General features: G+C 45.4%; 2 protein-coding genes across 6 annotated transcripts in view; one reads left to right on the forward strand and one right to left on the reverse strand.

Annotated features, from left to right (window-relative positions):
- tp63 (tumor protein p63) overlaps window positions 1-6,131 on the forward strand; it is a 34,322-nt gene extending 28,191 nt beyond the window's left edge. For 2 of the 5 annotated variants that reach the window (XM_080878270.1, XM_080878271.1), the window contains exons 9-12: window positions 3,164-3,309; window positions 3,563-3,710; window positions 4,586-4,679; window positions 4,778-6,129. In XM_080878270.1, coding sequence (XP_080734396.1) covers window positions 3,164-3,309; window positions 3,563-3,710; window positions 4,586-4,679; window positions 4,778-5,074 — 685 coding nt within the window. In that variant the 3' untranslated portion in view covers window positions 5,075-6,129. Of the gene's footprint in view, window positions 1-3,163; window positions 3,310-3,562; window positions 3,711-4,585; window positions 4,680-4,777 lie in introns of all 5 variants that reach the window. The other 3 variants (XM_080878268.1, XM_080878269.1, XM_080878272.1) reach the window with 3 other exon arrangements.
- A 919-nt stretch (window positions 6,132-7,050) lies between these two features.
- Window positions 7,051-19,621, reverse strand: zbtb11 (zinc finger and BTB domain containing 11). Its single transcript, XM_080878267.1, has 10 exons — window positions 18,815-19,621; window positions 17,819-18,066; window positions 16,659-16,890; window positions 15,554-16,575; window positions 13,408-13,725; window positions 12,905-13,325; window positions 9,389-9,506; window positions 9,150-9,308; window positions 8,430-8,605; window positions 7,051-8,231 (listed from the first exon to the last, which is right to left on the reverse strand). The coding sequence occupies exons 1-10, from the start codon at window positions 19,122-19,124 to the stop codon at window positions 7,690-7,692; spliced, it is 3,546 nt and encodes a 1,181-aa protein (XP_080734393.1). The 5' UTR covers window positions 19,125-19,621; the 3' UTR covers window positions 7,051-7,689.
- Between the last annotated feature and the right edge of the window lie 547 nt (window positions 19,622-20,168).

Genomic DNA, 20,168 nt, shown 5'->3' on the forward strand with positions numbered 1-20,168 from the left:
TGCAGCTGCACTCTCTGCCTCAGTAAACGTCTTCTTTGCTTGTGCGGAGGTTTGTTTGTCTTTCGAACGCAGGGCACTGATGACTAACTGACTGAACATGGCTCACTTGTTGCTTGAATTGTGGATTGCACTGATAAATGAGATTTCTTGATTGTATTTACTGCCGCCGCTGAAGCGTTGCAGCTAGAAGAGCTGATAATAAACGCTCTGGAGTAGGTGTTAGCCAGCGTTTCACAGAATTTACTCCGAATCAGCTCAGCCTCGCGTCCAAGCAAAAGCTGTTTTTTGTTGGGGTTTTTTTTTGTCATTTTCTTTCCTCCTTCTTGCTCTCTCTCATGGGACACGAGCCAACACTGATGAATCGTGACAAATGTACCTGGCTGCGCTTTGTTAGGGAGACGCTTCCAGAAGGTTCCCGGTAACGCCTTTGGGTGCTTTGCCAAGTTTTTACACAACAGCAGCAAACAGAATCCGTGCCTCGGCCTCATCTATCGGCTTCGGCGTAATTAAAAGTGTCTCAAACGCACACGTCCTCGTCCCGCCTCCCTTCTTTCACTGTAAGCTATGGAAACGAGGAGATGGGAGTAAGTGATAGTTTGACAGCGCTGTGATGATAATTACTGCTTATGTTCTAGTTTCCCATTAAGAGAAGGCAGACAGCCTCGCAGTGACGTAGTGCTTGCACTCGCTGTTTTTCTTTGACTTTATTTCTGTTTTTGCTGCCCGTCCGCCCTTCAGTACTAACAAGAGCTTAAAAAGCAGACGTTTAATTTCAGACAGAGAGTGCAGAATTTTTGAAGAGTTTTTCAAATTCGACACTATCAGATTTTGATGCCAACCCCCAGAATCTTGGGATTTGGTGTTTATCCTTCTCCCGTTTGTCCATTTTTGCATGCTTTTCCCAGTTTTCTTTGTAAAACCTTTGACCTGTTGGAGTTTATTACTGTATTCAGCATTGGAAATAAAAGGTTCTGTCAACAGCAGTGTTTCAGACCTTTCCTTCTTTCCCTTTAAATGTCAAATAACACCATTCTGTAAAAAGGCTGTGATCTGTGTGTGCATACTGCCATCTTCTGGACACACATGTTACTGCAGTACAGTAGGAGTTTCCTGAATCTCAAACTTGAACATTTGTAGAGTTTTCTGAACATCTGGACCTCTCTGGGGTCCCTCGCTCCTTCCTCCTCCTCCTCCTCCTCTGTCAGTGAGCCCTTATTTCTGCTCTTCTCTCTCTCTCTTTCTCTTCTTTCTGGTTCCTTCCTGCAGCCTGATAAAAACCCGTCTCGGTAGCCAGCTCCTGGAACCTGCATTAGAGCAGAGACGGCGGTGCAGCTCCTCCTGAAATCCACATTCCTCCTCTTCTTCCTCCTCCCTCGACTTAAACGGACCTCCTCTCCGCCTCCTTTTCATCAACTCTGATTTCTGTGACCTGCTTCCTCCTGTGCGTCCCGGGACTCTACACCGAGGATGTGAACTTTCTGTTTCTCTCTCTGCTGCTGCTGTAAATGCTGGATGATCACGTCTTGTTTTTATTCAGCCGCGACAGACGGTGTGAGGGTTTCGGTAGGCTGCGGGCCTGCGTGATCCCCCTCCTAATCTGAACTGAACTGTAAATGAACATGTGAATTGCATGCATTATTTTTATCCACAAAGACTGTACTTTGTGGACAGGAATCATTTTAGATTTCTTATTTCTTACTAAGTGTGTTGCGTCTTTGCATTGTTGCGAGAGCTGGACTCAAATCTCTAGATTTTAATTTTGAGTTGGGTTTTTTTTTTGCTGATGCTGGTCATGTTTTCTAAAGTCACTGCGGGACAGTTTGTGTGCTTGTTTTTTCATTTTCCTCAATAAAAGATCTCCTTAAACGGAGGAAGATGTGAACCGTTCTGTTTAAAACAGATGATTTTACTCGGCTGCTGCACTTTGTCTGTCAGATTCTAATAAATGGGGTTTTTCGGCTTGAATTTTTCTCCGTTTATAAGTTTGCGTTTGCTGATTTTTGTCGAAACATAGAAAGTTAATGCTGCAGTTAATATTAAGAATTTCACTTTCAGGTTTGATAAATGCAGTGATTGTGACGCCCACTGCTGATTTTCCCTGTTGTTCTGTTGGAAAATGTGCCTGTTAAGAGATGAAATTGGGGCTAAAGCCTTTTTATTGTTGGAGACTCGAGTAGTCCTGTGCTGTGTGCTCTCACTGGAGTCTCACTGGTCATTAGCAAGACTCTAATGACCTACTACATTTATTCAGGTGTGTTGCAACAGGGACACGTGCAAAAGTTTCAGGACACTGGCCTTCGAGGACTGGAGTTTGACACCTGTGTTATAGACTGTGTAAAGCAGGGGAAGGTGGGGAACTCCAGGCCTCGAGGGCCAGTGTCCTGCAGGTTTTAGATGCGTCTTTGATCCAACGCAGCTGATTTAAATGCCTAAATTACCACCTCAACATGTCCTGAAGTTTTCCAGAGGCCTGGTAATGAACTAATCATTTGATTCAGGTGTGTTGACCCAGAGTGAGATCTAAAACCTGCAGGACACCGGCCCTCAAGGCCTGGAGTTCCCCAGCCCTGGTGTAAAAGATGGATGTAGCTCCTGGATCAGAACGGTGAAGCCAGCGTAGCAGTTTCATAAACCTGTCCAGCAGGAGGCGACTCCTCTGCAGGAGATTAAGTCTGCTGGGAAAAATCCCTCAGCTTTTTGATGGCGTGATGATCTCAGGCACTACTTTCAGCTCACACTGAAAATTATGATCGTTATTAGAGTCAGAGGATTATTCAGCACTTATTATTAGAGTGCTAATAGCCAGCTAGTGAATCAGTGTGCAGTTTCCATCTGGTTTTTACTCTGATCAGCCCCCTTCGCCTGTTACATCTGGTTTGAGAGCTTTAGAACAGATTCTACGTCCATCTTTTATATCCCGTGTGGTCGAAGGAGAAATTCTGGGAGAAAGTAGTGAAACGATAAAAAACTAAGTTGCAGTAGAGATGCGTAAAATATTTGTAATATTTCCATCTCCTTGGCTTCCTGGGGCGAGGGTCTGGTGACAGTAGCAGGGAAGACACTGATTGTTTTTTTTTCTGTATCACTAGAATAAAAATGTTTCCATGTTGTTTTCTGCTGAATGCTGTCAGTAACCGTCACCTCCTCCTCTCTCCCACCCCAGAACCTCCATGTCATCTCAGCCCTCCTTCGGCTCCACCTCGCCCACTCCCGGAAAGGTCAACAAGCTGCCCTCCGTCAGCCAGCTCATCAACCCCCAGCAGCGTAACACGCTCACTCCGTCAAGCATGTCTGGAGGCCTCACTGACAGTAAGTGCGCCACCTTCTTTCTCCTCCCATCTCTCTCGGGTCGTAGACGCCCCGCGCTCCCCTAAATCCCGTGTTTCCGGGTTTTTTGTAAAGATGGCGGGTCGAGGCAGGCGGGAGGGGACCTGAACGCTTCACTTCCCCTCCCCCAGTGCAGCTTCCTCACCTGTTATGATGCATTATTAGTCAAGTACAGAGTGACCTCTGCACGCCCCCGCACCCCAAAGGCTCACAGTAGCTCCTCTTGTCTCTGCAGTGACTCCCATGATGGGCACTCACATCCCCATGAATGCCGACATGAGTTCACTGAGCCCCACACACGCCCTGCAGCCACAGCTGCCCCTGGTGCCCTCCTCCCACTGTACCCCCCCTCCTCCATACCCCATGGACAGCAGCATCTCCAGGTACCTCACCAAACCACAGCGCCACACATCCACTCATCACCTTTAGTCCTTTCTGAAGACTCTGTGCTCGTCTTCAAAGCGTGCGGAGGCTCAACAACACACAGCGAGCTGATCACGTGACCAAACGCATCTAAGACCGCTTTGTTTTCACACTTTTTCATTTTTTAGTTCATTTTTTTTTTCTGACAGTGGTTTCACCAAGCACAGCCCCCTCACTTTTCAGCCAGTCACACTCCCTCGCCATCGCTACAAAACTGTAGATTTATGGCTGCACTGATCAGATAACACGATCACTGATTGGACACAATTCTGTGCATTTTGCTGTAATTTCGGACTATTTGTACGCTCGAGTAAATTAAACCCCAAACACAACAAAAAAAATTCTTTGGAAGGAGGCGGGAGGAACGAAGCAGCTCGCAGAGGCGGGTTTAAACCTGGAGCTGCGTGTGACGTCCGTTCCCACTTTCTGGTTTTAATGCCAGCGTGGTGAGAGGGGGGCACCGGGAAAGTCCACTGTCAGAAACAAACACGACACCTGAGAACGATCAGTGACGCTTCACCTCTCGTTAAATGGAATTTATTTGAAATGACAGTGTCATTATAGTTACCTACAAATACTTAACGGTAGATTTATTAGAATAAGGGAACAGTCGAGTCATAATTACGGCAACAGAATAGAAAACAATAGAAACTAAACATAACCGTGCAGATTGTAAAGGTGACCTCACTGGACTATTTAAAGAATTACACTGAGCATCAACAGAGCGACCTTTAAGCTTTATTCCAAACATACCGAGTAATTCCGTACGTATTTCTGGTGAGAACCTCTAAAAATGTCAAACTCTAACACGCTCCTCCTCCTCTTCCTCCTGCAGCTTCCTTATTCGGTTGGGCTGCGCCGGCTGCTTGGACTACTTCACAGCACAGGGCCTAACCAACATCTACCAGATTGAGAACTATAACATGGAGGTGAGCCCTTCCCTATCCAACACGAGTCATTTGATGGGTTAGAGAGAAGATTGGCTCCCCCTGCGAATACTAACGCTCCCCTGTGTAATGACCATTAGGACCTGTCCAGGCTGAAGATCCCTGCCGAGTTCCAGCACATCATCTGGAAGGGCATCATGGAGCACCGACAGGCTATGGATTTTTCCCCTCCTCCCCACATAGTGCGCACCACCGGCAGCGCCTCCACCGTCAGCGTGGGCTCCTCCGAGGCGCGGGGCGAGCGCGTCATCGACGCCGTGCGCTTCACCCTGCGCCAGACCATCTCCTTCCCGCCCCGCGACGAGTGGTCCGACTTCTCCTTCGACCTGGATTCGCGCCGCAACAAACAGCAGCGCATCAAGGAGGAGGGAGAGTAAGACGCAGCCACCGCCGCCGCTGCGTCCCCACTTGTCATTTCACGCCTGCTGATGAACATTTCATTTGAAAACCTGCTGTTTAGTGCAAAGCCTGCTGAGAACAAACACACGGACGCACTTACTTTCATTTTGTCCCGCCAAGTTATTTTAAAGGTGTTGAGCAAAAGGTGCATTTTTTTGTTTTTGTTTCTTTTACATTTTATTGTTATGTTGTAATTTCTTGAGAGCACTTAAGAAATGCTGAGGACTTCCCAGATTGCTTTGAGGTTTCAAGTGTTCACGATTCATTCCTGAGTCAAAGCGTGAATGGAACCGCGTAAGAGGGCTTTTATTAGGGCTGTTTCTGCTATGGGCCGTAGCAAAAGTGTATTTTAGTTTGTAACCCTTTTTTAGTCGAGTACACTGGTTTTCGCTCGTGGCAGGAGTCATTTCAAACATTTCTTCTCAGAAGTATTACGTCAGCTGATGGGCGATTTGTTTTTCTGCTGTAGCTTCCGTATTTTGCTTTTTAAAAAAAATGTTTTTTCATGTGTTGTGAGACCAACGCATCGCCTTGAAAGGTCTGTTTGTGAAGTGTTTGAGTGCGTGCGTGTTTAAATGATGGTATTTCATTTGATGTAGCCACATATAGGCCTAACACTCCACCCAGTGTTTCACAGTTATGACTGATGTCGTTTTATTCTCGTTTATTGCAGAGCAAAAGTATTTTTTTGATCTTTTGGTAGAGGAAACTGGAGTTAAATGTATATAAATTTGTATAGTTCTGTTTTTTTAACTTGCTCTAAGGGAACTGCATGATTTCCTTCATGAACCAAACTGTTTGGTAGCTTTATCACTAAGAACAATGTATTAATCAGTTCACAGGAGTACATGCAGTGTGTCTGTGTGGACACAGGATTTAGCCCAGCTTTCTCTCCAGTAGTCTGCATTTGTTAGAAGCAGAAACCGACTGCAGTTTCATATTTTTGTACAATGTATTGTAAATATGTCTCATTATATCGAGGGTATTTTGATATAAATCTGAAATAAATATCCATACTTGCTGTATTGCATGTTAACACTCCTGTGTGTCAGTTTATTTCTGCGTTGAACAAACTCAAAGATATCTCGAACTTATGTGGCTGACGTCATTTCAAGAAGTCACACGAAGCTGTTTAAGCGTCGGAGCACTGCTGCATGTTCTTTTTATTCTTTGAGCAGAAAGGACAAACACAAAAGCAGGACTGAAACCAGCGAGGAGGTTGAGCCTCTGAAGTCGACAACTAAAAGGTTTCTGTGTAAAGAAAAAAGAAGCTTTAAAGTTGTTTGCAAAAAGCAACAAAGTGCTTCTAAGAATCTGCACAAAGAAATGAAAGAGACTCTTACCTGTCTTACCAGAAAAATACAACCTAAGATGAACTAAGGACATTTTGCACCATGTCATTAATGAGAAATAACCAAGTCAAAACACAGAAGCAAAACAAAAAGCCTTGGAACTGCGAGATGGCGAGCTTTCTGTTTACCACGAATCTACACGTTACTGAGACGCTCTTAAAAAAAATTAAATAGACTCTTTGTTATCTGCATGTGGAGGTCTGAGGGATCTTCCAGGAATGGTGAGGACATTTTCCAGAGATCTGATTGTGTACATTTTTTTTTTTTTTTTTAAATTGGAAAGAACTACAGTTACCTAACAAAGGGTAACTAACTCCTGCTACAGAGTCCAATTCTCAGAAGAACCACCTTCTGTGTTGGTCTACAAAGAAAAAGAAAACAGCTGTCAACAGCTGGGAACGAAATTACTGGGAACACGATGCCTTCACTGCACACCCAAAAACAGGAAAAGCTGCAATTGCCTTTGTTTGTAGCTGAAATGTTTGGTTTTGAAAAAAACCTGCAGTAACTTTATAAGCTACCTGACAAAAAGGAGGAGGCCAGCTGTTTGGCAAGAGACAAAGAAAAACAGAAAAGGCTCCCAGGATGACAGGACTCACAAACAAGTTTCAACAAGAGCTTTACCTTCCACACAAGTAATCAAACAATATCGGGCAAACCAATAAATTACAAGCTGCTTCCAAACAGCTCCTCAATGTTTTACTGAGATGAGGAGACTTGGTCCTGAAGGAGGTCCAAGCTGTGCCTTTTTAGTGGTGCTACTGTGACACTGAGAAGTATGTGAAAAATCAAATTCAACAAAAAAAAATCATCTACTGTACCTTTTACACATAAAAACACCATCTGCAAATCTACAGAAGACATTTATGTCTTTTTGATGACCTGCAGGACGCCGGTGCAGTGACAGAACCACAAACTATACAGAACACAAGGACAAAGGCTTGAGCTGTCATCATCATCTTGGTATTAGCTAAAAAAACAAAACAAACAACAACAAAAACAGACCAGAGGAAAACGTTTGAGCCAAAGCTTTAATTCTGCCTGCATTCCTCCTGAGCGACGACACTTACTGTTTGTTTAGCTATTTACAGACAATGCACACAGTGAAAACCTCGAGTCTGAGATCATTACACTATTTACAAGTTCAGAAAAATAGGATCTGAATGTTGTTTTTTACATTTTATATAGACTGAAGCAACGTGATCAGTCTATGTGGGGAGTCCCCGTCCTCCGGCCCACAGCTATTCTACCTCGGCGACGTGAGCCACCTCCACCTCCATCGTCTGAATCACCTCAGGGTTTTCCTCGAGCTTCCCCCCCGTCAGCGCCTGCTGGGCCAAGACGTAGTTCACGACCTGCATGATGCCCTGATCCGAGAGCGTCGCCACCGAGCCGTCGCTCACCGCCTGCACAGCCTGGACGGCCTCCACGGCCTCCACCGTCTCCTCCGTGATCAGCACCGTCTCGATCTCCTCCGAGGACGGCTGCTGCGCAGGCCGTAGCTCGGGGGGCAGGTCGGACGCCAGGATGCTGACTGCGTGCTCCACCTGTGTGCCCTGGTTGTGAAACTGGAGGGTGTCCTTCTCCAGCATGATCTTCCCAGGCAGGCTGTCCACGTGGTACTTGGCCATGTGCTTGCGTAGAGTGCGTGCGTCGATGTGGGCCTCCTGGCACATGGGGCACACGTACGGACGCTCTCCTGTGTGAGTGCGGACATGGCGCTTGAGAGAGCGTGCATCAGCCCAGGCGACACCGCAAGTCAGACATTCGAAAGGCTTCACTCCTTCAAGAGAAAAAAAAAAAAAGATGAAGGGGTGTTAATGATCGCATTTATAGCACAGAAAACTAATTCGCCGCCCTCACAGGACAGCAGAGTCAACAAGAGTGACGGGAGGTCTCATTTTAGGTTACGTTGTTATACGTTCGTACTTTAGCGATAAAAAGCATCTTCTACATGAGAAAAGCTGCATGACGGACTTACCCTGGTGGTTGTTGATGTGGCGTCGGTACTCCCGGAGCTGCGTGAACTTCCTGCCACAGTGCTCGCACTCTCTCTCCAAATTCTGCTTCACTCGGCCCTTCTTCCCGTGCGTGGCTTTCTTCACGTGCCTCCTGAACAGAGCCTTCTCGAAGAACTCCTTTCCACAGACGTTACATCTGACGACACAAACAAAGGGCGTCACTGCAAAGCGCACGATGCAAAAACCGAACGGAGATCAAAGCCAGCCAATCGTGTTGTTGCAACAACCATAGCATTTGTAACTGTCCCCACCTCCCAATTTACATCACTCATTAACCGTGAAGGAGTTTAAGTGAAATAACGGTACCGCTTACTTTCCTTTACATGTTTCCATGGCAGCGAGTTTGGTTTTATTTCAGCTGGTATGAAATCATTGATAATCGGCACCAAGAAAAGCAGAACATGAAGTTCTGAAGGATGGTAAAAATGTTTTATAATCAGCAGAAAGCTTCATTTTGTTTTTCAGTGTCACAGCAGGAGTGAAAGCAAAAAATGTGGCTGTTTGGAGAAGTTTTGGGGAGGGGCCACCATTACGTATCAAGTTCGTCTCAGAGGTCTGAAGTTGCATGGTGATAGGTGTCTCAGGGCGCTCCTGTTGTGTTGTAGGAGTAAATTCCCTGAAGCTATTCTACTTCTGATTTCTGGGATGTGACTGGTGCACATCACCCCTGTCACACTTACTTATAAGGCTCGGCGACGCTGTGGGACTTGACGTGCGAGTACCAGTCCTTCTTCCAGCTGTAACATTTCCCGCACACCTGGCACTGGAAAGGCTTCAGGCCCATGTGCTTGTTCATGTGCTGCTGCAGATCTTTGGCTTCGTAGAACCTCTTATCACAACTGTGGAAGAGAGGAAGCAGACTGAGACCGCAGCTCGGGCTCTGAAGCAAAGAGGACGGTGTTGATGAAGAGTTACTCACTGTTCACAGGCGAACGGCCGGACGTCGGGTTTGGGTTGGTGCTTCTTCAGGTGTTTGCTGAGAGCGGAGGCTCGGTGGAAGGTGGCTCCACACGTGGTGCAGAGGTACTTCGATTCACCTGATAAGGAAATGGGGATGTTGTCATAAAGGCCACTGCAAACGACTGAGCCAAGATTTTTTTATATAACACTATAGACACTTTGTCAGAGCGGTAATCAGCTGCCTCTCCTGACAGCTCCGCAGCCTCAGAGCATAGCGGCACATGAACCCAAGAGCTCTACTGCAAAGATAAAACTCAAGTTCAATTCAATTGAACAACAGGGGCCTCAAGACACTTTCTATTGTAAGTTAAAGACCCAAAATAATACAAATAAAACAGAAAACCACCAACAATCAAAGTTAAGCGTTTTCTCCATCGTGAAAGAGGCTCTTTTTCTCCTGGCTAAATCACCGTGGTAACTGATGCTGAACACATAACCTGGTCGACTACCACCATCATGACAGTCATCATCTCTGTTTAAGGTTTTGTTGAGCCAACCAATGTAAAGAAAGCCTGTTTTGAACTCAAGTTTGACCCTCCAGTCTCCACCTGCTGAGCGTTTGTTCAGTTCACAGAGGGTCTCAAAGCCAGTGTTGGGCAAGTTACTTTGAAAAAGTAATTAATTATAGTTACTAGTAGAGCTGGGCGATATGAGATTTTTTCATATCACGATATGTTTTTTTCATTTCAGGCGATAACGATATCTATCACGATATAAGCCAAATAACTATATTTGTAAGATTTAAATGTGCCGTTGCTCACAAGTAAAATGTGAAATAATCAGCAGCTTGTTTTTATTTAAATATTTATTTTCCATAATAAGTTCAACAGGGTAGATGTACTTAAGGAACATGAGACTTTTTCAGATAAATAAAGGCAAATATTGCAAACTACACAAAAGGCAGCCGCTAAAGCGTTTAAGTTTCAAAATAGAACAAACGAAACAGACTAAATTGTCAATTCCACTTAGAAACAAAATATTAATTCTAAAAATAAATCTTAGTTTGTGTTACAGAAGAACAGACAAAACTGACTAACTTTTGTCAATATCAAATAAACTGAGAACTAAAAGGAAATTCTCAATCTCTCCTTGTTGTATAGCTTAGCTTTTCAAACAGTTTTAACAGTTACTTTAGTCTGACAAAAGCCGAATGACGAATTAGCGCTTCCAGTCAGAGACTGAGGCTATGTCCACGCGTACACGGGTATTTTTGAAAACGGAGATTTTCCGTTTTCGTTTTAAAAAATAATCCCGTCCACACATAAAGGCAGAAATGAAGGAAAACGCTGCTATGAACATGCCAAAGCAGCAGGTGGCGCTAGATTCCTAACCGTACCGAAATGTTGGCCAATCAGAAGTCTAGAAGCCTCGGTGGGAAAAAGTAAACAAAGCTGGGGCATAGAAGCAGAACCGAGTCGTATGTGTGGAGGGACAGTAACTGTGTGTATATGTAAGCATTTAAACACTGCAGAGAGTAGAATTAACAGTATTGTAGAAATTCATTTCACCGAAACAATAACGTGGCGCACAGTGTGACGCATGCACCAGTTCATTGTATTTCCAGACTTGCTTTCGGCACAATTTACAGTGCACGCTACTCTGTTTTTTGTCAGACTTGAAGCCGAAATACCTTCACACTACGGAACTTCTATGGCTCTTTCGTTCGACAATCTCTCCGGCGTTGGAACCATCATCTGTTTTCTCTTCGGTCACGCTCGGTTGATTTTTCTAGTCGGCACACTCATTTCCTCCATTACCCGCTGGCTGCTTCCCAAACAAACACACGTGCGGCTTGGCACTTGTGCTGTACGTAACAAGTCACGCGACGTGACGCTGCGACTGTGATTGGTTCGGCTCTGCGCTACTTAGTTTGGATTGGCTAAACTTTTATTTATTTATTTTTATTTTATTTTAAGAGGACAAGAGCGGCGAGGTCTATCGCGATAGCTTAATTTCTCTATCGAGTAAAAGTTATATCGCGATACATATCGTTATCGTTCTATCGCCCAGCTCTAGTTACTAGTTACTTCTTCAAAAAAGTAACTGAGTTGCAATATTCTAAAAGTAATTAATTACTTGAAAAGTAACTATTGCGTTACTTTAAAAAATGGTTTAACCCTCTGGGGTCCAGAGTATAATGGGCCATTTTTACCTACTTTTGATTTTCCCTCCACATTTTACCTTTAAAAACTATTTACTTTGTCTTTTCTGGTATCATCAACACAACCTCACGTGTCTGAATTTACAGTCATGTTTTCATTTTGACATATTGTATTAACACAACTGATCTAAAATCAGACAAAAAACATAAAATCCGAGTAGAAAAAGTTGTATTTTTTACTGTAATAACCACAAACATGTTTATTGAATCATATTTCATAACTTTAAATGCAAATGTAAATTGTCAATTTTAAAATCCTATGCACAAGTTTTGCAAACAACAAAGTTAGTTGCATCCATTTACCTTTTACCTTGATTTTTAAAAAAAACATTTCAAACGATTTACAGAACAATCAGCTGTTCGGCCTCCAATACGATGCCGCACAAATTATTTGTGCAACTCCAAATATTTCTGTCCACTATAAAGGAGAACATCACAGCCTGATACCTGCAGGTCTGACAGCAGCAGGTGTCAGACCCTCTCCTGTTTTCTACCTTGAGACAGCAGTCGCCTCATTGTTCTGACACACAACACAAAACTATCCACAACACTACACACCAACTACACAAGACAACACATTAACTACACACTCCAAACACGCTAAACGTCACAAATCTCTCACATCTCAAAACTCGCTCTCTCGCCGTCACTCCTAAAACTTCCAGTTTTTTTGTTTGTTTTTTTTGCTCATAAGCAGCGAGTGCTTGCTGCGCTGTCCTTAGACAGCAAACGTAACGAAACTATTGAGGAAAAAACACCGCGTATATATTGTTTATCATGACTCTGGTTTTACGTGGCCTATCAGCACAATTTAAAAACTGGTATATATCACCTTGTTGCTTTGTCTTGAAGTTGTCGTGTGATTGGCTTACCACGACTACTTTATTCTTCCTCAGTCAAACAGCAGCCCTCATGTGATTGTTTTGCCCCCTGAGCTCCAGGTGTTGTGCTAGACAGTGATCGTGATTACCGTCCGCGGGAGCGCGCAGCTGCTTAAAGCTGTAGCGTCCAGATTACTTATGTAGTCAGCTACTTCCGTGCGATTGATATAAGATGCGTAAGCTGAACACAGCTTCAACCGTCTGTTTGTTGAAAAATAGTAACGGACCGCATTTTCATGTTAGTAACTGTAACGGCGTTGTAACGATAGGAACAGTAACTAGTTAGATTACTCGTTAATGAAAAAAGTAACGCCGTTATTCCCATCACTGCTCAAAGCAGAACAAGAAGTACAGTCAGGTAGATCCTGACCAGAAAGAAGAATTTTCAGAAATCCTGGATTAAAGAGAAGAAAGCTGACGTCCTGTGACTGACCTGTGTGGAGGCTGGTGTGCTCCTCCATGCTCCGCTTGCTCACAAACGACTTCTTGCAGAATTCGCACTGGAACTGTTTGGTGACGTCGTGCAGCGCTCGGTGCATCTTCAGGCTGTGTTTGTGGGCGAACGTCTTCCCGCAGACCTTGCAGGAATGAGGCCGCACACCAGTGTGATTCAGCATGTGGATCCGCAGGGAGTAGAGCTTCGGTAAGGTCTTCCCGCAAATGTCACACACAAATTCTCTCTTGGTGAGCGAGGACGATGACGACGTTTTCTCGTCCACCTCGCTGTCCGCTCTCCCCTCGGAGCCCTGCTCCACTGAGGGTTTGGCGACGGGGGCTCGCTGGCTGCTCTGCTGCTTGTGTCGGGCCAGGTGGGCGCGGAGAGAGGCGGCGTACTGGAACTCCTTACTGCACAGCTGCAAGGAAACAGAAACATCACGGTGAGAGCGGGCAGCATTAACAATTCAACACCACGCAGTGACACGCGCCAACACTTACGCTGCACTTGTACCCTCGAGCTTTCTCGTGCTTTAACGTGTGCATGATGAGAGAGTAACGTCTCTGGAAGGACATGCCGCACTCGGAGCACGTGTGCTCGCCGTCTACGGTGCTCTCTGCCTGGATTTTCTCCGGACTGGCTGTGGTCTCTGGCTCCGAAACCTTCAGAGCCCCGGCCTCCTCAGTAGCGACTTCCTCAGTCGTAACACTCTCCGCAGCACTGACCGCCGGATCTGTTGCAGACTCAGGCAGTGCTTCCACCTGACTTTCCACAGGCTGCTTGGGCGGCCTGCCTCTCTTCCCGGGCCTCGACCCAACCTAGAACACAAGTACCAACACCACAAATATTTGAACATGTGCCATATCTTGTTATTTTTAATAAAAACAAAGGTTTAATGTCACAAGTAGGGATGGGTACCAGTATCTGACATAAACGGTAGTAACCAGACCGAAAAGCAGCGCACATTTCAGTGCTTTATTTCCTGAGCTGTGATACACTTTAGATTTTAGCCAATCATTTTACGTTTCCGAGGATAGTAGGCGGGTCCAGGTACGTACGTTCTTTTAGAGCAGAGCTACAGATTAAAAATGCCCAAGGCGAGCGGTCAAAAGTCTGGCTGTACTTCACAGCAAAATATGCAAACTCAGCAGCCTGCAACAAGTGCTTTAAGCTGATACTGTGATACTGTGCAAAGGAAGTAACACCTCAAATCCGATGAAACACCTGGCGACGCATAGCATTTTTTTTAAAAGCCCAGAAATGCGCTGTATTTGATAGCTTGCTGCGAGACATCACACCGAGCACATCTACTGCGGGTGGGTTGCCTGTTATCAGACCCGGAGTTAGCAACATCCCCCAAAAACACGAAGAATAGAGTCCTGGCCCCTAGCCCTGTCAGTGTAGCAGAAATGATGAGGATGATGATGACAGCAGCCGTTCTTCTCTGCGTGAGTAGCTTAATGTTGTTCCAGTGTAATTTACGTTGAGTAGGCTAACCACGTTATTACATTAATGCATGTAAGGTGAACTAGCAAACACCGTCGTAGTTACATGCGGCTGTCCTCTTGTTTGATGGCAGATACTCCCTTCACCCTGGCCAAAAAGGCTAAAATGACCAAAGAAAAAGTGGAAAACGGTTAAACATGAGAGGTTTTGGACAAAGTTTGTGTTTTTTCCATTGATTAAGCACTGCTTCCAGCCAAGAGTGATACCATATATGCCCTATAGCTGCAGAAAAGGCTAACATTGTTATCTTTTTACAAAAAAAAAAAAACAAACAAACAGCTAAACATGAGAGGTTTTTGGACCAATTTTGTGTTCTCCATTCTTTAAGCACCGGTTTGAGCACCGTTTGAGCACCGGCACCGTTTCAAAAGTACCGGTTTGGCACCGGTATCGGATAAAACCTAAACGATACCCATCCCTAGTCACAAGCACTTCTTGTTTGGCTCTCACGGAGCTTAAAGAAAACCAGTTTGCATTTTCAGTGGGGGGGGGGGTTCAGTATCTTTCTCTACAAGAAATCAGTTTTAGAGCAAAGCTGTTTTTTACTTTCCAAGTAGATTTTATTTTGAGCTTTTTAATTATTTTTTCACTATTAAACTCCGTTTCAGTTCATTATTAGAATGGATTTGCAGAGTTTCAGTTTATATTGTTCAAGTTCATTTAGTTTTATTTCGGGGTTGGTTTTAGTCTTCTTAATTATTGTAACATGGAGGGTATTTTTTGTATCATAGGGACACTTTACAAAAAGACGTGAGGTTGAGAGTTTTGTTGAAGAGGTGAGTTTTGGGAAGAGTAGATCTTATAACAAAACGCTTGAAGGCAGCCAACTCGGAGTCATGTGAACATCCTAAGTATGGACAAACAAAGCCTCGTGAGGCAGGAAGTGTTGAGAAAAGCAATCAAAATGATAAAGACAAAAACTACGAATATTTCTTGCTTTTAAATTGATTTCAGTTAACTGAAATCTTCTTTCACTGAGTAAATATGTTCTTCAGCCCCAGGCCTGAGCTCAGGCTTTAGACACACCCCTGTGAACTTTTTCATGTCTTTGTTAAATCTACATTGTTTAATGCTGTAAACATGGATTCTGAGGAAGCATTGAAGCAGTGCCGAATTTTTTATGGGATGACTGTTTTGTACCTTCGGGGTGGCAACACGCGGTGAGGCTGAACCTTTCTTTGCAGCCTCCTCCTCCTCTTCCAGCCCCATATGCAGACGAGCGTAACCGCCCTCTGCGATGGAGCGCTGCCGGAGTCGCCTCCTGTTGGGGTCATCTGACGTGAACTCCTGCTTGTCTGAGGGACTTTCATCTGCAGAAGGTTCCTCGTCCTCCAGCGGCAGGAACTCGTCTATCTCCACCTCCTTCCTCACCTTTGCTGGACGTCCTCGTTTGCGTTTCTGCGGCAGTGGTGCTGGTTCGACCCTCTGCTCCTCTGTAGTGGCCTCCTGAGTTGGCGTCACCGCTGCAGGAGCCAGCTGGGTGACCTCCAAGGGGCTCTCTTTGTTCAGTTCCACGTTTATGACAAATGTTTCTGCCTCTGCGACTTGTGGCTCTTCCATCGCCAAACATGCAGACACCACGGCGAGGGATTCGCTGGCCCCGGCCTGCCCACTGTGGGTGACCACAGTCATCGTCTCCCCCTCCAAACCTTCAGCATCCCCTGAAATAAGAGTGACGGTCTCGCCCGGTTCCACCTGCCCGGTGTGTGCAATCAGGGCCACAGTCTCGCTCTGTCCAGCCTCCCCTTCGTGTACTTCCTCTCCTTCTACTGTCTGCGTAATGACCGCCACCGGTTGCTGGATGCAGCCGTCTTCAGAGGGTGTAACAAAAGTCAATGTCTCGCCTGACACGGTGACGCCGCTGTGCGTGACTAATGCCTGTCCGTCACTCTCTATGGTCACCATGTAGGTTTCAGAGTCATTCTTCGGCTCTTCCTGAGTGGCCGGCTTGCTCGACAACACCGTGTGAACGTCTCCCCTCTGATACACCGTCAGCTTCTGTTCTTCCACCTGCTTATGTACCGACTCACAGATCTGCAGCACCTCGGTCATCAGCAGGTGTCGGGCGAGGTTTGCGATGTCCGCCATGATGCAGAAGTTAAACGTAAGCATGGATGTGTATGCAAAGTCCAGCAGCGGGAGGAAGCTGGCTTTGGTGAACCCTGCAGGAAGAAGGAGGAATGTTAAAGCTGGGCAAAGGAGGAAAACATCCAGCAAGGAATAAAAAAAACCCCAAAGTGCTCACCAGAGAGGTCGACGACCGCTTCGTGCGTGGACGCAGCGCCTTTCTCAAAGAAGAGCTCGTTGAAGTACTCGCTGCACGCTGCCAGCACAGCTTTGTGCGCACGGTACTCCTCGCCTTCGATCAGCAGCGTGATGTCACAGAACTGATTGTTGAGACGCTGCTCGTTGAGTTTGTCCAACATGGTCTGGCTGTGTTTGGACAGGAACTGATTGACCACGCCTTTACTGTCAACCTGAAAAATAAAACACATTTTAGGGAAAAGCATCAGTTTTATTCAGAAAAAAAAAAAACAACCTCTCCCACATGCAAACTTCAACTTTTATTCTCTCCTCCCTCCCACACCAAGCATGATCAATTTACTACCGAGTGGTCAGCTCTTATTTTGAAAGTCCAGCCAATGCTAACCAGATGAGCCAGGCCCTTCCTGCCTCCTGTTTTTTGCTGGTTGGCAGTCTCAGATGTTGGACGGCTGCTTCCAAAGGCAGGAATCTATCCAAGCTAGCAGGATCCTTTCAGTCATGGATTCAGGTGCGCTACAGATGATGATAACACCTCCCAGACTTGTCTTCACAGTGAAAGATTACAATTTATTAATCTATCACTGGTATCAGATCTGTTTTCACTGTCTGCAGAATCCTGAAGCGCGATGGCGGTCCTGGTTCTGTTCTTAAGATCATCTCTCAGCTAGAGGGTCACTCTAGCCAGAGCCTGCAACAGGTGGTTCTGCTGCAGAACCAGAACTACAAACTGCAGTTCAAGATGGAGGAGATTGAGCTGAACCGCAGCCATTTGTCATTTTGGGACACACACACCCATTCCTGCCCGTCGTCACCCCTCCCTACAAGCTCATTTAACTTAGCTTGAGCCAAGATGGCTGGAAATGAGCGTCTGCTCAACAAGATCTAAGCAGAGGAGGTAAGAGTCGCATTAATGAGGGTGAACCTGTGAAAGCGACTCATGTCTTCAAACGCACCACAAACACGCCCTAATCCAGAGCCAAATTCTAGGGACCACCCCTGATGTCTTTGGAAAGTCAAAGAAAAGCATCAGTAACACCGTGACTTTTGTTTCATCAATGATGAGTCATGTCAAATAATCAACATGCAGCACAAACAACCATAAATGTGTGGGAAACACTGAACGAGACCTCTGATACTCACAAACACCAGCTCATGCTTCGGCGTCCCCTTCGCCATCTTGGACCTCTGTTGCTGAGAAGAATCTGTGAAAAATACATTTTCCTCTCCCTCTTCTTCTTCCTCCTCCTCCTCTTCTTCGTTGGAGTTGGCAGCAGTCTTGCGTCTGCCCGGTCGGGAGAACGATCGCTGCCCCGAGCCGTCATCTGTGCCCCGCTTGCTCTGACAGTGAGCACACTCCCTGATGTGGTCTTTCACGTGCTTCAGGATCCCTAAGGGGGATGCATGACAGCAGCTCTCTGATCAATACCAGAAACTGATTTGTTCTACACACGTGCGAAAATTAAAGCATGTCCTGTCACGCCTGTAGCAGTAAAAGGAATCATTTCCTGACTGGTGGTGGATTAAAATTAGGCAGGTTTAAGACAAGGGAGGCTTATTTTGAACACTGAATCATAAAAAGCTACTCCAAGAATAAAAAGATGGATCTGAAATGAGGACTAACCAATCCAGGGCACACAGCTGCAAACAGCTGTGTGCCCTGAGCCATCTCGATCTGTCCAATAACCTCAGGGCATCGTTAGAAAGCGCTTAAATTTGCCTTTCTGCAGTTTCATCGGTGTGTGCAGTAAACAGAGACCTCCTCACTGCATCTGTGCTTGTTTGTGCAAACGCTGGATCGCCTGTCCAGGATATCTGATCTCAATGTACACATTACGATTATTATCGGACAGTTTCAGAGCAGTACATTTTTGAGGTTCTCTTTGGTTCTACGCAGACATGTATCTGATATGTGTCCGAAGCAAGCACAAGAAGCGATTCGTTTTCTCCTTTATATTAATTTAATATTCCCTTCTAATAACATCCATCCGCTCGAAACCAATCTCCTCATTGGCCGCTAGATGGCGACAGGGAGCAGTAGTGAGCATGCGTTTCTGCAGGCAGGCTCATCGTATTTATTTCCACCGGCTCATTCACACTCCTCACACTAACTATGAGCCGCACCCCTCGCTCTCTCACCTCTCCACCAGTACTTCTGGGAGATGACTTCCCAGGTGAGCTGCTGGTTCAGGTGCTCTCCGCCCATCATAATGTGCGCCTCGTTGATAAGTTCCTTCCTGCGCTCGTCCTGCAGCACCACCTCCAGCTCCGTGAAGTCATTCTGGCCCTTCAACCTGCGCTGATAAAATAGGGTCCCATTCCGCACCACGTAGCAGGCGGCCGCCTTGCGGATCTTCCTCTTGGTGTTCCCGGGCGTCCCCGGCGCGTACGGCTCCCGCTCGTCGGTAAGGTAGCGTATGATGGCCAAGTAGCTTTCCTCACACGACATGTCCGAGCCGAGCCGCGCTTCTCAGGCTGAACTGTGGATTTTTCTGGAAGAGGAGGGCCCTCCTCAGCTTACCGAAATCGGACGGAAATTTTTCGACGTCGCTCGGATCGTTGCTAATGCGAAATAGAGCCGCTACAACCGCATTTCAAATTATTTGCGAAGGTGGAACTGCAGTTCGCAACTGACTGGGGAGAAATGCCCGAACAGACAAAATGGCTGCTGCACAACCGGATTTGGCGTAACAGGGGCGGAAGTACGCAAATGTTTTCCCTGCCACAAGAGGGCACAATGTGCAAAGCTTTAACGTCATGGAAAAGAACCCGAGCAATTTAAAAGTGTATTTATTTTTTATTTATAGATTAAATATTTGCACTTAAATAAATCTTTATTATTCTTTAGTGGGCGTAACAAAACCCACAGTCTCGCCTGACACTGAGTAAGGACATGTATTGATCTTAAATTGTATTTATTTAAAAATATAAATTAAATCCCACAAATAAATATTTAACCTAAATAATTATATGTATTTATCTTGAATTTATTTTGTATTTGTCTAACTAAATAACTTTAAGATGAATGTTTATAATTATAAGTAATATTTGAAAAAGAAAAAAGTATGTATGTATGTGTATATATATGTATGTGTGTGTGTATATCTGAGGAATTGTGTGGTTCTTGAAGGACCAGCAGACCATAGGGGGGCGCTGTTGCACACTTTCGCTATTGCAAAAAGAAATTAATCATTCCAGGGCTTCACCACAGCGTCATATTTTCACAGAGTTACACTGGGCCGACGGGGAGGGGGGAGACAAAGTAACACTTGCAATCTCATCCTTGTTTCAGATCCAGAGCCTGATGTTTGGTCATTACATTTTTTACTGCTTCCTCTGCTGCTTTTCATAAAGAAAATGGAATCAATCTTGGATTTCTAGACTGTTTAAGTATCATAAAGCTTCAAATGAAGTGCTGCTGTTTCTTCTTTTGCCATTCCTATCTCGCTTAATTTCCCATGCAGAGTTGATCTGACGTATCCGGTTCCCTCTC

Source organism: Rhamphochromis sp. 'chilingali', assembly GCF_963969265.1.
Source record: "Rhamphochromis sp. 'chilingali' genome assembly, chromosome: 3".
NCBI lineage: Eukaryota > Metazoa > Chordata > Actinopteri > Cichliformes > Cichlidae > Rhamphochromis > Rhamphochromis sp. 'chilingali'.

Coding starts and splice junctions, on each gene's coding strand:
- zbtb11 (XM_080878267.1), bottom strand. CDS start 19,124: ATGTCGTGTGAGGAAAGCTACTTGGCCATCATACGCTACCTTACCGAC. Junction 18,067..18,814: donor CCAGAAGTACTGGTGGAGAG/GTGAGAGAGCGA, acceptor CATCCCCCTTAG/GGATCCTGAAGCACGTGAAA. Junction 16,576..16,658: donor AGCGGTCGTCGACCTCTCTG/GTGAGCACTTTG, acceptor TTCTTCCTGCAG/GGTTCACCAAAGCCAGCTTC.